The following is a 15237-nucleotide window of genomic DNA, read 5'->3' as shown; positions in this document are numbered from 1 at the left end:
CCAATCTAGACCTCCCCCACTGCAACTTGAGACCATCGCTCCTTGTTCTGTCATCTGCCACCACTGGGAATAGCCTAACTCAATCCTCTTTGGAACCCCACTTCAGGTAGTTGAAGGCTGCTATCAAATCCCCCCTCACTCTTTTTTTGCATACTAAATAAGCCCAGTTCCCTCATCCTCTCCTCATAAGTCATGTGCTGGACTCTCTCCAATTTGTCCACATCCTTTCTGCAGTGGGAGGCCCAAAACTGGATGCAATACTCCAAATGTGGCCTCACCAGTGCCGAACAGAGGGGAATAATCACTTCCATCGATTTGCTGGCAATGCTCCTATTAATGCAGCCCAATATGCCACTAGGCTTCTTGGCAACAAGGGAACACTGCTGACTCATATCCAGCTTCTTGGCCACTGTAATCCCAATGTCCTTTTCTGCAGAACTGCTGTTTAGCCAGTTGGTCCCCAGCCTGTAGCGGTGCATGGGATTCTTCCATCTTAAGTGCAGGACTCTGCACTTGTCCTTGTTGAATCTCATCAGATTTCTTTTGGCCCAATCCTCCAATTTGTCTGTATGTATGCCAATAAAAGATTTAGGAATACCTTTTATGTCTTTCGGGAACTTGTTGTTGAGTTTTGAATTGCTCTTTTATTCATCTAGCAGATGTCAAACCAGAAGCACTAATCTTATGGAACTCTGTCACTTAGGCTGGTAGTGTACTGCCCAAACTCTCTTCTTCATTGGTTCTCCATGACCAAGCATTCTATAATTTATTTTATTGTATCTGAGAACACATGCCTAAGTGAGAACATTCATATGCTTTGTAAAACAGAGTTCAGAGAATGAATTTAGTGCGGTAATTCCTTCCTGTGTATTATTAATATTTCCTGAAGTTATATGTAAACTTTTCCATAATGAGAACATGTATCTTTCAACAAATTTGGTTTAGAAGAGATCCGACAAGTCAACCTACTAAATGTTACATGCTCACCTTCTGAAAGAAATGTAAAAACACAGCTTCTTCAAAAACACGTAACAGGTTTGACAAAATTCATTAACCTGGAGACAAACATGCAAGTTGCAATAAATGATGTTTACAACAATGCCAAGTTATAAGTCTCACATTTTGCTGTTTCTAAAAGTAATTTTAATGACATTTCACACAAATCGACTGGAAACTATAACTATTTTAAGTTTAGAAATGCCAGCTTCTAACATACTAATTTATTTTTAAAAGAGGAAAACAATGCAACACTAATTAAGAGAACATATAGTACAACCCCAAGTGTCACCCTCACACACCCCAGAATGAAAAATTGGTTGATGTCAAACAGTGAATTTAAGCATCTCTTGTAGCTTGATGAACAAGTGTTTTTAACATTACTCAAAGCAAAGGCTTTGATCTATTTTACTGCTGTTGTACAATGAATCATGGAAGTATCTACGGGTTTGGACAGACTTTTTTTTCTTAAAACTTCCAAGCCAATGCAAATAAAAATAACTTTAAATATTGCCCTTAGAACTGAAAGGAAGATAACTCTGTAGCAAAGACTCATGTAGACAGATCCATTGTCAATTACCCTGTCATATCATTGACCCAAAAAAAGATATGGCAAGAACAACATACATATATTTAGGAAGTGAGAGTTTTACTTCTTTAATTATTTTATTTTGTTAACAAGGAAGTGCAGCATCAGCTTGATTTTGTGTTTCAAAACAGAAAACTTTTCCTAGACTCTAGTAACTGGAAGACTCAGTAGCTTGACACAGGTTGTGGAGCCTCTCAGCATTAAGTCCATGAATTGACTTCAGGTCAAGATGTAGTTACTCAGGGCTTGTCGACAGGGTGCAGCAATGCACACTAATGGAATGTGATTTCTAAGGTGCACTACTTGGTACTTTAATGTAGTACTGTTTCAAACAGTGCATGAGGGAATTATTAGTGTGCACCAGCAGGGTCTACACAGACAAATTAGTGTGCAACATGTTAGTGCATTTTAGAAATCATACTCCTTTAGTGTGCATTGCTGTCCCATGTAGATATGATCTTTACAACTGTTAGATGATCTATGTTGAGCATGATTGGGTTCTCAGTCCATTTATAGTGGACGGGTATCCATATTACAAAAAAACATTCTCCTAATGAGAAAGTTTGTAAGCAGTATCAGCAGATAGGCCAACAACTGAGTAGACATGGAGACTGAACTACTTATCTGGTCTCTCCAAGTTACAGTTGGGGAATGTTGACAATTTGCACTGCCACTGCTCATCGTGTACCTTCTGTAGAAGTAATACAAAAATGCATTTACATAGTGCCTTTCACTACAGGTTGTCAAAGAACTTTTAAAAATCACGTTTTATAGTTGGGGAATCTAAGATTGCCTAAACCCAGAAAGGATGTCAACAGAAAAAATAGAACCTAGGCCTCTGGACTCCTATGTCCATCTCTAACCAGTGGACCACACTCTGCAATACTATCCCTTTTCATTAACACTTAAAAATTAAAGAAGAAAATATTTTTGTTTTGGTTGTTAACAGTATGTCTGAAAATCATGTGGGCACATGTTACTGTACACTTGAGTTTACAGCTCTTATGTACATGCTCTAACACAATACACAGACATATTTTAAGATACTAGTCATACCCTATTTGGTTTCAACATGTTGATAATGAAAGGCTTCAGGCTGTAAAGTGAGAACACGTTTATTTGTGGTTTCAAATATTTTAGTTTATAAGTCAGATGCTAAAACAACTTTTCAGAAAAAAGTTTGAGTGCATTAACACATACATAAAGTGTTGATGCAATAAATTTATGTTTGTTGTGTACATAAAATTAAACAAGCATAATTACTACATCTACACAGAGAGAGAGTGAAGAATCAAGGTGAACCACAGAAGTGGAAGAATAAACTTTCCATATTCAAGTAGTGCAAATAGCATGGACGAACTTGAGAAAGCCCAGAACTTAACTAAAACCAAAACATATGACTGCATTCAAATGTACTGGGTTCTCAGTAAAAAAGAAATATGTCATGTTATTAAAATGTTATGGTTAGTCTCCAAGAGAGAATATGTACAGTCAGAGTTTACATGAAAATGATTAATGTAACCACCTTTAAAAACAGTGGACATTAATGAAAACTTATTTTGCCCTTCACTAAGACTTGCATACAAGCTTTGGAAAAAAGACAAAATTCAAACATACTGGAAGGTTTTAAGGACGTATGACAACGTATTCCTAATGATACGTATCCAGTAACCAAATATAGTCACTCTCAAAGGAAAAAAATAGTCGTCACGGCCACATTCTACAGCACTGATTTTATTACACAACAAATAAATGTGTCCATCGAAGTTTCTATGCCATAGCTGCAGTTATGTAATTTCTCAACACTAGAAAGTGGTCTTCTGATTGCATTATATACTGGTCTTGATTTGTGCTTCATCCAATCAGAAGTTAGTCTGTTCTTAAAAGTAGCATTTGTTTTAAAGAATATACCAATTTTACATGAATAGCCTGCTATGTCATTAACTGAAATTAAGTTAATTGCTTAAGAACAAGCCAAGCAACAGTCTGACTGTCGGACAATCTCACTTGTAATTAAAAATATGGACTAGATTTTGATGCAGTTTTATGGTAAATTGTAAAAGATTTTGTGAATTTTTGAAAGAACATGATTAAGTTCCCAAAGCCTAGTTGGCCATATTAGGATTCCCTGAACTACTTTTTTTGTGATGTCATCAACTATTGCATAAAAAAATAGAGAGTGTGAGGTTCAGAATTTGGCAGTCAGCTGACTGCAAAGGTGATTATAAAATATTTTATTTTAGAATTTAAGTCTCTTCATAATTTTGAAACTATTTCAGCTAGAATCACCCTACTCAATCCTCCACTATTAAAGGAAAAAAAAAAAGATGCAATTATATTCCTCCTATCCAAACTACCACCTCAAAATGTTCCCTTTTACTATTAAAGGGCCAAGACAGACTTCATTACAGCAATTTTATCCAAATTTGTTCAAGTAAATGGATGCACACAAACTCATTCAATATACAGGCAACATATTTTCTTAGGAAGTTTGTTCTAATGCTGATAGGATTTTGAAATCTAGAACTACACATCTGAAATATTAAAAGGAGTATCATTGAACTTTTGGTGTGGGAATTTGATTGTTAATGAAAGGTAATTTCACTATTTGGGAAACACTGATCCATAAAGGGTGTATTACTCATCTACTCTAGTCAACCTGGAACATACAAAAAAGAACAATGCAGTGAGCAACACGAGCCTTATTTTCTTTAGTATAGTAACTTCAGTTTGGAAATGTTAGTGTAGCATCTCTGCTTCTTTTCCCCCTTAAAAGTACAGTAGACAAAATAACTAGTGCTACTGAAACAAATCTGTAACCTTATCGACATGTCATCAACATGAACTTATAATTCCTTGCCATCCAAACATTTTATCAGGATGGAAAGGAACCAGAATTTTTAATCTTTTTTTCCCCCTCTTGCAAGATTATCAGAATTGTAACATAAAAAAGAGCCATTTACATTAGTAATGACAAAGTAACATATCTATAAAACTGGATAAATGAAAATCCTGAATTTGTCCTAAATCGAGGGACATAAACCATTAATTACGTTGACGATGCAAACAGCAGTATAGGCAACTCACGTTAGTGCCATATCACTTTAAATAGACAATCTGTTAAAGGTAAGCAGCATATAACCCTGCTTCTAACTATATTGGTATGGATACTGTAGTATGAATAATGTAAATGATTTCTATTTTTCCACGGACCTAGCTTAAACTTATAGCTCCAATCATGATTATAACATATTGCAGCTAAAGACTGGAGTTATGTTAACATAAGCAAGTTCCCGCAATAGGCATTTATTCCAATGTTCTCATTAATGACCTTTCAGAGTAACAGCCGTGTTAGTCTGTATTTGCAAAAAGAAAAGGAGTACTTGTGGCACCTTAGAGACTAACCAATTTATTTGAGCATGAGCTTTCGTGAGCTACAGCTCACTTCATCGGTTGCATCCGATGAAGTGAGCTGTAGCTCACGAAAGCTCATGCTCAAATAAATTTGTTAGTCTCTAAGGTGCCACAAGTACTCCTTTTCTTTGTATTAATGACCTTGAAACTTGCTAAAAAAAAATTACTGTTTTAAACAAAGCATACACTTTGTTCCTTGTATTTAATAATATAATGTAGGGTTTTAAATCAGAAAGTCTGGTGTATACTTGGTCTGTTGCTAGGTATTTACTATAAGTAAGATGTCTTATCTATATACAACTACATAAAAGGATAAGCAGTGTATTAATTTTACAGCTTTAGTCTTTGAATAGGTTTGATAACTTGCTGATCATCATCACTATTTATTCTTTGAATGGATGTGTGTTCACATTTTGGTAAATGCCACACTCTAAGGAATGATGCACTGAAAAATTATTTTTAAAAAATTGTTCTCATATCAGAAATGGATTTGAATGGACTTCACTGTACTTCCAATGGCCAGGTGCCATCCATTATTATATTTTAGGTTTTACCAAGTCTTCTAACTAGACGTCTAGAGTTAAGCTAGAAGTTTTGGCTGTAATACAAGCAGTGATGAAAACCACATGAGTAGTAACAAGTCTTCTTAATGTCTTTCTTCAGTACTAAAATGGGCTAATCTGTAGAAGCAGTTTACTCAAGTATCATCCAGGGTGCCAGGCAGATCAGGAACTTTTCAAGTTGAATTTTTCCTTGGAATGCCCACTCTCAATTTCACAGCACTCAAAACAAGTTTGTTAATACTTACAATTTAAAAAATTGAAATAAACCTCTTCGGTGGATTATCACTGCTTTTGGAAGGACTGCCACATTTACCAGGTATGTTACATTTTTGCATCTATTCACATTTAAACAGCAGTACAGAATTAAGCAACATATTTATATGAAGATAACACTGTTAGGTAAATAAGTGCTTTGCAGTACTAAATGATTTATAAAGTAAAAATATTTTTCATAGTATACTTTGTAGTTCAAATGTTTTCAAGTTTACTGAAATTTTAGAATCAAAGAGTAAAAGCAACAGTGCTCTAGCTGGATTAGCAAACAGTAATCAACCTCATAAAAAGAAAAGAAGTGATTTATATTGTCACGTAAACATCTAAAGCAAAATATGATAAATCTTTCCTTGTTATTTTAATCTATGCACAGCCCTGTTCTATAATCATTACTTATAATTAATATACTACTAAAAATCATTTTAATGAAAAATTTATTTTATCAAGTATAACAGAAAAAAGATTTTAAAACAAAAATAAAATAGTGAACAGAATAGACGTTTAAATAAGTGAAAATAGCATAAATGCTCATAGATTAATGTTCATCTAATTTTCAAGGTATAAGTAAAGTAGACCCTATTCAAAGTCAATAAAATAAAAACCACTATCTCAGCTATTTTATTTAAGTCTGCATTTCTCATAGTTGCACTGTGTATCTTTAACATAATGCTGTATTTTCCAGATTATACCTTAGTTTCTTATATGTTCTTATTCAGAAAGTTGTTTAATTTTATTTTTCTTAAGCATTAGTCCAAAGAAACACAAAGAGTTAAAATATAAAACCATTTATTTTTGGGAAGGAACAATGACTAACAGAAGCCAAACTATTTTTAAATATATAGTGGTCAAAAGAGCTATTATCTTGCCTTTCTTTGGACAAAAGCTCTGCACAGAGCAATGATTTGTGATACTAATGAACACAAGGATTTTCCCTGCCTGTCTTCAAGCAAAACCAATGTTTTATTCCTGGCTCATTTAAACATTTCCTTTTCAGAAACAATGCTCTAGGAAACTTGCCTCCCTTCATCAAACTACCTTAACAGCAGCTCTTTCTAAACATGGCTCTAAAAAGGACTAAGTCTTGATTACTCTACTGTTAACTCCTTCAGTGTCATGGCTTAAGAAAACAATGATCACGTTACAGTTTTCTGCTGCTGGAATCTAGCCATAGAGTAATTTCAATATTTTTCTTTGAACATATGCATACTTACCAGGGCCTTCAAATAATCTTTCTGTCCACAAACTGATTTATTGTATTTTCTCTTGTAATGCACATTTACTATTTTAATATTATGAAGTTACTGTACTGTTACACAGGAATTTCTAATCCAAGTTTTATTACATCTGAATGGTGTTAGTCACATTAAAATAACATTAAGAGTTTATCATAAAGTTTATGTAATATTCTAGAAATACCAAGAACTGTACCACACTAACAAATGCATAAAAAAAAAAAGAGTTAATCTCTTCTGTATGTTATCTGGCAATCTGAGGTTTGGGATAAAACAAACAGCCTTTAGAATTCCAAATCATAGAGGCTCAACTGTGTCCTAAGGGGAGTCTGTAGAGGCACAATATCTTCTAGAGCAGTGGTCCCCAACCTTTCTGTGGGAATAGCAACAGGCACCACGTTGGGGACCACTGTTCTAGAGCTTCAGGGTGTGCAAGGAAAACACTACGATTGCAGTGCATCTAAGTGCTGGGCATGCCTTCTGCACCCCAACAGCTTCCTGCCTGATGCTGGAGCACACAGCCCCCTCTACTTCACCACCCATACATTTGGGGTGGCTTGTCCTCCTGGAGGTGCTGCGAAGGAGCACTCTCTGAAGTCAGGGAAGCATAGGGACTCTATGCAGATGATGCAAGTAGAAGAAACGCTTCTTGTACCCTTTCCCAGTCCTGCTGTATCTGGGCACAATCTCCCCCTCAGTGTTCTGGTCAATTAGTAAGTATGAGAACTGCTGAGGGTATACATTATCTTGACAACAGTAACCCATTTCACATACTTTATTACAAAGTTACCTATTTAAATATTTCATAAAATAGATGAATTAAAACATTTGGAGCATTTATATTAATCTACTGGGGTTTAAGCAGACACAAAAATTAGTAAAGAAGTTAGAACTGAGCTAAAGAATCACAGTGTTTTTGCAGAAAATGTTCAATACCTCTTCACTGTGTTTCACAGCCACAAAAACATTTGAAATTTCAAATGGAATATATTTGCCAATTGCTACACACGTACTACTTCCCACTGACATTTCTGTCACTTATACATCCATTTCAGAGAGAGAATAAGAATGGGTACTCCTGATACCCACCCTACATTATAGCATAATAATTTTTATATTCCCTGGGATTTCTGAAGTTACTTCCAGTATAATGAATGTAATACTTACACACAGTTTCAATAATATTAAGAACAATGATCCTGACACACAAAAAGCATTGGTCTCATATAAGTAAATTAAAAGCAACAATGTAAAACAACAAAAACACAAAACTGGAATTTAACATAGGTCAAAGCAACACATAAACAGACAATTAAACATTTAATTAAGCAATTAAACAAGGATCTACATCCATCCAACATTTCCCAAAAGAATTCTATTACATCCCAAAAAAAGATTATCTTATAAACAGGATATGCATTACAAAGTTTACAGCAGTGCCTCTTGGATTCTACATAGAATACCGTAGGATACACCCAGCTCCTCAAATTAAGTCTAAATATCCTAGTAAGTGGACAATTAGAGCAAAAATCAGGCCTCCTGAATCTCAGGTCTGTGTTCTAAACAACTAGACCATGCTGCCTTCTTCAGTTTCAAGTCAAAGCTATCTTTGCTCCTGGACTGGAGTACCTCTTTCATAGATCCACCTAATCAGATTGGTGGACCCAGTTAGGTTTGAACTTTCCATGAAAGACTTATCACATAGCTGAGGACCACTCTATTAACAGTCTAGTGACTAAATATGATGGTCTTTTGTCCCCTGAATTCCACTACTTATGTATACTATCTTCACAGATCACTGGGGTGGTGGTGAGGGGTTTAGAGAGAGAGAGAGAGCAAGCATGTAAAGATGAAGTCAGGGAGCCAGTGGTGAATATTATACTCTGAGTCTGACTGATTACAGCAGAGAGCGTTTTTGAAATCCTACGCCATGGCTAAGGTACAAGAGAAAAGCACTTTCTTCATCTCCACTGTAGCATCTAGAAAGTCTTGAACTGCAAAAAAATTCTCGGTGACTGATTAAACCAGACAGCTTCTATTTCAAAGAACTTTTGCTTCTTATTCACTGTGACTATACGAACATAACTGATTGGATTCTAACAACATTGGCTACATCCATGGTAGCTGATCCATGTTAGGAAGGGACAAATCAAATTTATCCCATATTCCATAATTGTCTAATATGAAGCATCTGGTAATGTCTACTGTGAGAAGCAATTTCTATATTCCTAACTGACAACTCCTATATTCCTAACATAGTGTCTAATTTTTGCCAGTTTTGCTTGCAAGATTTCTAATGTGCTGGAGGAGTTTCAGCCACATATCTAGCAGATGGAACCATTTCCCATGTTATTAATTAACTCTGATAAGAGGTTTTGGAACTACTTTGACTGTTTATTAACGTTTTCTTTGGGAAAAGGTATTAGCTCTCCTTGGGCAAGCAGTTTAGCCATGCTCAGGAACTCATGTAGACAGTGACAACCTTGACAATTATTGTTTATGGGCAGGTTATTAAGAAGGCTGTAGAGAAACAATCTGGAACTCTCCAATTTCTCTGACCCATGTCAATATGATTTTCCACTGGGCATGGAACTGAGACTGCACTTGCTTCAATGGTTGATTACTTTCTTCCAGTCTCGGAGAGAGGATAGGTGTCCAGGCAGATTCTTTTAGAGCAGTCTTCAGTCTGATACTATTGGCCACAATGTTTTGTTCACTTGCTTACAGACTCTAACTGGGATAATTCAGTAGTTGCAATGTTACCGTAAATAGAATCATGAAAAGATATTGCTGAGCAATTGCTCATCAGCCTTAGTGGCAATTTCACAGGGTTCTATTTGATCACCCCATGTGTTCAATTTATATGGTGTGCAATGCACTGGGGGAAATTGTCAAGAGATGTGAATTGCCTCGGCATTAATTCACAGAAGATTCAAGGCTCAGGCCTGAATGGTACAGGCTCCCTGCTTTCCCAAGGATTAGTCAAGGGGAGTGGATGAGATCAATCTGGCACAAGGTAAACCCAGAAATTATTTATTACATATTATTAACAGGCATCGTGAACTAACATCTGTCCCTGCTTTTGCAGTAAGATATATGTATTTTTTTGAGATGATCTGAAATTTGGGAGTGTTTCTGGATTCCTAAATAGCACTAGTAGTGTAAAAAATACTTTTTAATCTACATATGCCTGACTATTCCTCTAATGTGGATATAGCCCAATTGATTAACATCTTTGAGACCTCTGCACTGGATTACTACGTGGGACTGTACTGGGATCAGCCATAAGTTACAACTGTAAGTCTTATCTATTTAGATTGTAAGCTTTTCAGGGCAGACTGTCTATGACTCTGTCCATGTAGTACTCCAAGAACAATCGGGCCCTAATCTTGGGGTTTGGGCCTATAGGTGCTCCTGTAACACAAATAAAAATATTACTTCTGTTCCCAGGGATGGGCATTGGCTTACAGTTAATTTACAGGTACAATTTAAGTCTCTGATTTTAAACAATACAGACCTATACCATTTGGATCTTTGTCACATAAAAGATCAACTCTTTCCCTATATGCCATTGCAACAATAGTAATAAGTGCAGGGCTTTTACCACGAATCTTTAGATCTGAATACCTAAGACAAGAGGTAAGTTGATTCTGGGTTTGAGAACTTACAACTGTAGATTTTTTCCTCCTCAAATTTGAGGACATGACCAGAGAATGTTCTGATGGATGCATTTTATATCTCATATAACTATTTCCCATCCCCCTAGATGCAATAGGAACAATAAGTCTGTTTAAAACATACTGCAATTTAATGCTAACAGACATCAGAGGATTAATAAACTGGGATCATATCCTAAAAACTTGTAACAAGTTTTGCTACAAAACTCACATACAACATGTCTCATAAGTCTAGAGCTCACTGTACTACACTCAAAACCTATTTCAGTGCATTATCAAGAGACCTTTTAATTGAGCTCAATAAACTCCTTAACTGTTGCATCAGCATCAACTATTCAGCAACTTCATTCTTATTCTTTGTAAGAATCATTTTTGGCTCTGGCCAAAGAGTGTTACAAGAGATGAATTAAACTAGAAGTATGAAGAAGTTATTTGTAGTTCTACATTTTCTAACTCGGCTATATTTTGTTCTTTTCCCCCTAAGATTAGTTATTCTCCGTGAGAAGACATGAAAGAATATGTGTTGCTTCTCTTCTTGGGTTTGTGCTCTGCTAAACATTTCATTGGCCCTTCACACTTTACATTAAAGCATATGATGCTGCAAGATATGGAAGATGAAAATGATGATGATAACTCTCTATTTCCAACTAGAAGACCAATTCTGCAACAAGTTCCTTTTGATATATTTCCAGTATGTCCCTTTGGATGTCAGTGTTATATGAGAGTTGTCCACTGCTCTGACCTTGGTAAGAATAAATCTGCATGTCTGTCTATCATGGGAATTATTCTTTGGAAATTTTTTAAAGAGGTGAATTCTGCATTTCCATGAATTATGAATTTATGAAACAAATAGTGTTTTGAGGGATAAAGTAGTATTAGTTTTCAAGGAGACTAATTTTTTTACTACTAGATTGTTTCAGTCAGATTTCCAAAGGATATCATCTATGAAGTTCTCTCTCTGAGGCCTTGTCTACACACACACAACTTATACCGATTTGTTCAATACCAGTTTAGAAACTGATGTAATTAAAATCAGTGCAACCTCCTTGTGTGAGGGTTGACTTGTATCAATGTAGTTGAAGTTGGTAAGCAATTTAGACTACATAAAACTCATTTCCTTAATAGTAAAATGCTATTTTATTTAGACAAATATTTCCTTTCCCATCTGTTAACAAGATTATTTCGATCCAAAGATGAGAGAATAATGCCCACAAAACATAAGAACTAAAATTTTCAGAGACACACATTCTGCCTTCACTTATTCCCTTTATTTCAATTGAAATTGTACCAAAGTATATGAGGACAGACTATGACCTGTATCAAATGTGCAATGTCTTGTATTTGTATTAGAGAAGTCCCTACTCCCCTCTCCCATAAAAGTTTATATCTAAAAAAGTATCTACTAGAATTCTTTGAGGGGGTCAACAAGCATGCAGACAAAGGAGATCCAGTGGATATAGTGTATTTAGATTTTCAGAAAGGTCCCTCACCAAAGGCTCTTAAGCAAAATAAGCAGTCATGCGATAAGAGGGAAGGTTCTCTCATGGATCGGTAACTGGTTAATATATAGGAAATAAAGGGTAGGAATAAATGGTCAGTTTTCAGAATGGAGAGAGTAAATAGTGGTGTCCCCCAAGGCCCAGTCCTATTTAACATATTTATAAATGATCTGGAAAAAGGGGTAAACAGTGACGTAACAAAATTTGCAGATGATACAAAACTACTCAAGATGGTTAAGTCCCAGGCAGACTGCGAAGAGCTACAAAAGGATCTCACAAAACTGAGTGACTGGGCAACAAAATGGCAGATGAAATTTAATGTTGATAAATGCAAAGTAATTCACATTGGAAAATATAATCCTAACTATACATATAAAATGATGGGGTCTAAATTAGCTGTTACCACTCAAGAAGAGATCTTGAGTCACTGTGGATAGTTCTCTGAAATCATCCACTCAATGTGCAGCAGCAGTCAAAAAAGCAAACAGAATGTTGGGAAAGGGACAGATAATAATACAGAAAAATATCATATTGCCTCTATATAAATCCATGATATGCTCACACCTTGAATACTGCGTGCAGATGTGGTTGCCCCATCTCAAAAGAGATATATTGGAATTGGAAAAGGTTCAGAAAAGGGCAACAAACATGATTAGGGGTATGGAACGGCTTTCGTATGAGGAAAGATTAATAAAACTGGGACTTTTCAGCTTGGAAAAGAGGTGACTAAGGGGGGATATGATAGACGTCTATAAAATCATGAGTGGTATAAAGAAAGTAAATAAGGAAGTGTTATTTACTCCTTCTTATAATACAAGAACAAGGGGCCACCAAATGAAATTAATAGGTACCAGATTTAAAACACAAGAAAGTATTTTTTCACGCAATGCACTGTCAACCTCTGGAACTCCTTGCCAGAGGATGTTGTGAAGGCCAATACTATAATGGGGTTCAAAAGGGAGCTAGATAGATTCATGGAAGATAGGCCCATCAATGGCTATTAGCCAGGATGGGCAGGAATGGTGTCCCTAGCATCTGTTTGCCAGAAGCTGGGATTGGGTGACAGGGCATGGACCACTTGGTGATAATCTGTCTGTTCATTCCCTTTGGGGCACCTGCCATTGGCCACCGTCAGAGGACAGCATACTGGGCTTGATGGACCTTTGGTCTAACCCAGTATGGCCATTCTTACGTTCTTATGTTGATTTGCAGAGTGGTTGGATCACATGACAACAGAAAAGGATGACAAGAGACAAAAGCCACGAATCAACCGCAAGAAAATTATAATGCAAGAGCATGGAAAGAATATCAGTTATTTGTCTAGGTTAAGACTGAATAGCATAACCATAATGATGACATTTTGACCAAAGGAAAATATGTGAACAACACTAAGATTCATAGATATATAATATAGTACATAAGGATCACGATCTCTATAATTAATGACTACAGTCTCTATCTGTGTAAGTCTTTGTTGTTAGGCTTTATATAATTCAAGGATGCCAATAGGTTGTTTTAACTGGAGTTTATAACAAAATTGGGTATTCTTAAAGAAAAAGGGTTTTCTTTTAAATTTCCCCTCCCCATTCCCTCCACTGGTTCATTTTCCTCTCCCTTGTTATCCTCACCCCTCTATCATTCCCGCCAGCTCTGCCTACTCTTCCGCTTTCCATCCTGATCTGCCCACCTCTCCTGCCAACACAAATCCTCCCACATCTAGATACCTCTCCTCACCTCCGGTGACATTTGCCTATGGGCCTCCCTCTATTCTCACCCTTTCCTCCTCCTACACCCATCTCTGCCACCATATCTGCTCTTCTCATGCCACAATTCTTAACCCCAAGCCCATCCTCCTTCTTTCTCCCTTTTTCTTGCTTTCTCTGGAATGTCCATTCAATCCCTAAAAAGATTACTGCCATCCACAACCTCTTCATATCTCGCTCCTTCCAGTTCTTGGCTCTCACAGAATCCTGGATCCCTTCATATGATCATGCCCCTGCAGCTTGGCTCTATCAAAGAGGCCTGTCCTCTCAAGCTCACTGTGATGGATCAGACTGGGTGTGCTTCCTCCTCCCTTTTCCCACTCCTTCTCTTCCTGAACCGCACTGTATCTGGCTCTCCTCTCCCTCTTAATGTTGCTGTCATCGACCGTGCACCCAAGTCCTCCCCATCAGCCTTCCTCTCTGATCTGTGCACTCTCTCTTTCTCTCTTCACAATTCCCCTCAGCCTTGGTGAAAGCAAGATTTTTTTTAAATTCCAGAATCAGAAACTTGTGTAAATTTCCTGATCATATTCTCCCTCTAACATCTGATATGCTGTCTAGAGAATATGCTCTTACATTATTAAAAAATAGTTATATACATAAATTTCATCAAAAATTCTTTTAAGAATGATATTACTTCCACAAGGTATGGAAGAAACCTTTTTTCTTCTAGAACTGTTTAAAATGAAGGCAACATCTTTTTTTTCTGCTTCCATTACAGTCAAATGGCAAAATTCCCATTCTTTTAGGTCCCAGTTCAGAAAGGTAACTATGCACATGAACAATCTTAAGAGCATGAATAATCCTGTTCTTTATGGGATGGGAGTACTCATATGACTTCGTATGACAACATGCAGCCAAGATCTGTTCAGTCCCTAATCTTGGTGTTTACTCCCTGGGCTGCTTCCTGCTTTGCATTCCTTCTAGATCCTGCTCACTTCAGGGTATGCCCTTCCCTCAGGGTCAGGCCCCCGGATCCTACTCTTTCCCTGGGTTCTCTACTTCCCTCTCTACTGAACAGAGGGTGATAACTGCCTTCCTCTCAGCAGCCTTTGCTACTGCCAGCTGCCTGGGTTCATACTAGCCCAAGTCCACCTCTGCTCAGGTGAGCTTCCCTCTAATCAAGGCTTTCCACTCAACCTACATCTCACTCATTTGCTCCTTAATGGCTGATTGGGCCTGCCTGGCATAATCCAGCCCTCACAAACCAGTGTGCGCGCGTACACAAAAA

The 15237-nt window shown here is 36.8% G+C and overlaps 2 protein-coding genes across 4 annotated transcripts in view; one reads left to right on the top strand and one right to left on the bottom strand.

Annotated features, from left to right (window-relative positions):
* Positions 1–15237, bottom strand: part of CENPP (centromere protein P) — a 310225-nt gene that overhangs the window by 136833 nt on the left and 158155 nt on the right. The gene's annotated exons all lie outside the window — the stretch shown is intronic.
* ASPN (asporin) overlaps positions 5714–15237 on the top strand; it is a 34965-nt gene continuing 25441 nt past the window's right edge. The window contains exons 1-2 of the mRNA XM_074958213.1: positions 5714–5878; positions 11229–11490. Of these exons, the coding sequence (XP_074814314.1) occupies positions 11253–11490 (238 nt within the window). The 5' untranslated portion in view covers positions 5714–5878; positions 11229–11252. The remainder of the gene's footprint in view (positions 5879–11228; positions 11491–15237) is intronic.

Source organism: Natator depressus, chromosome 7 (genome assembly GCF_965152275.1).
Source record: "Natator depressus isolate rNatDep1 chromosome 7, rNatDep2.hap1, whole genome shotgun sequence".
Classification (NCBI taxonomy): domain Eukaryota; kingdom Metazoa; phylum Chordata; order Testudines; family Cheloniidae; genus Natator; species Natator depressus.
The sequence above is the reverse complement of the archived record's forward strand: the minus strand, read 5'-3'. Positions and strand labels throughout refer to the sequence as shown.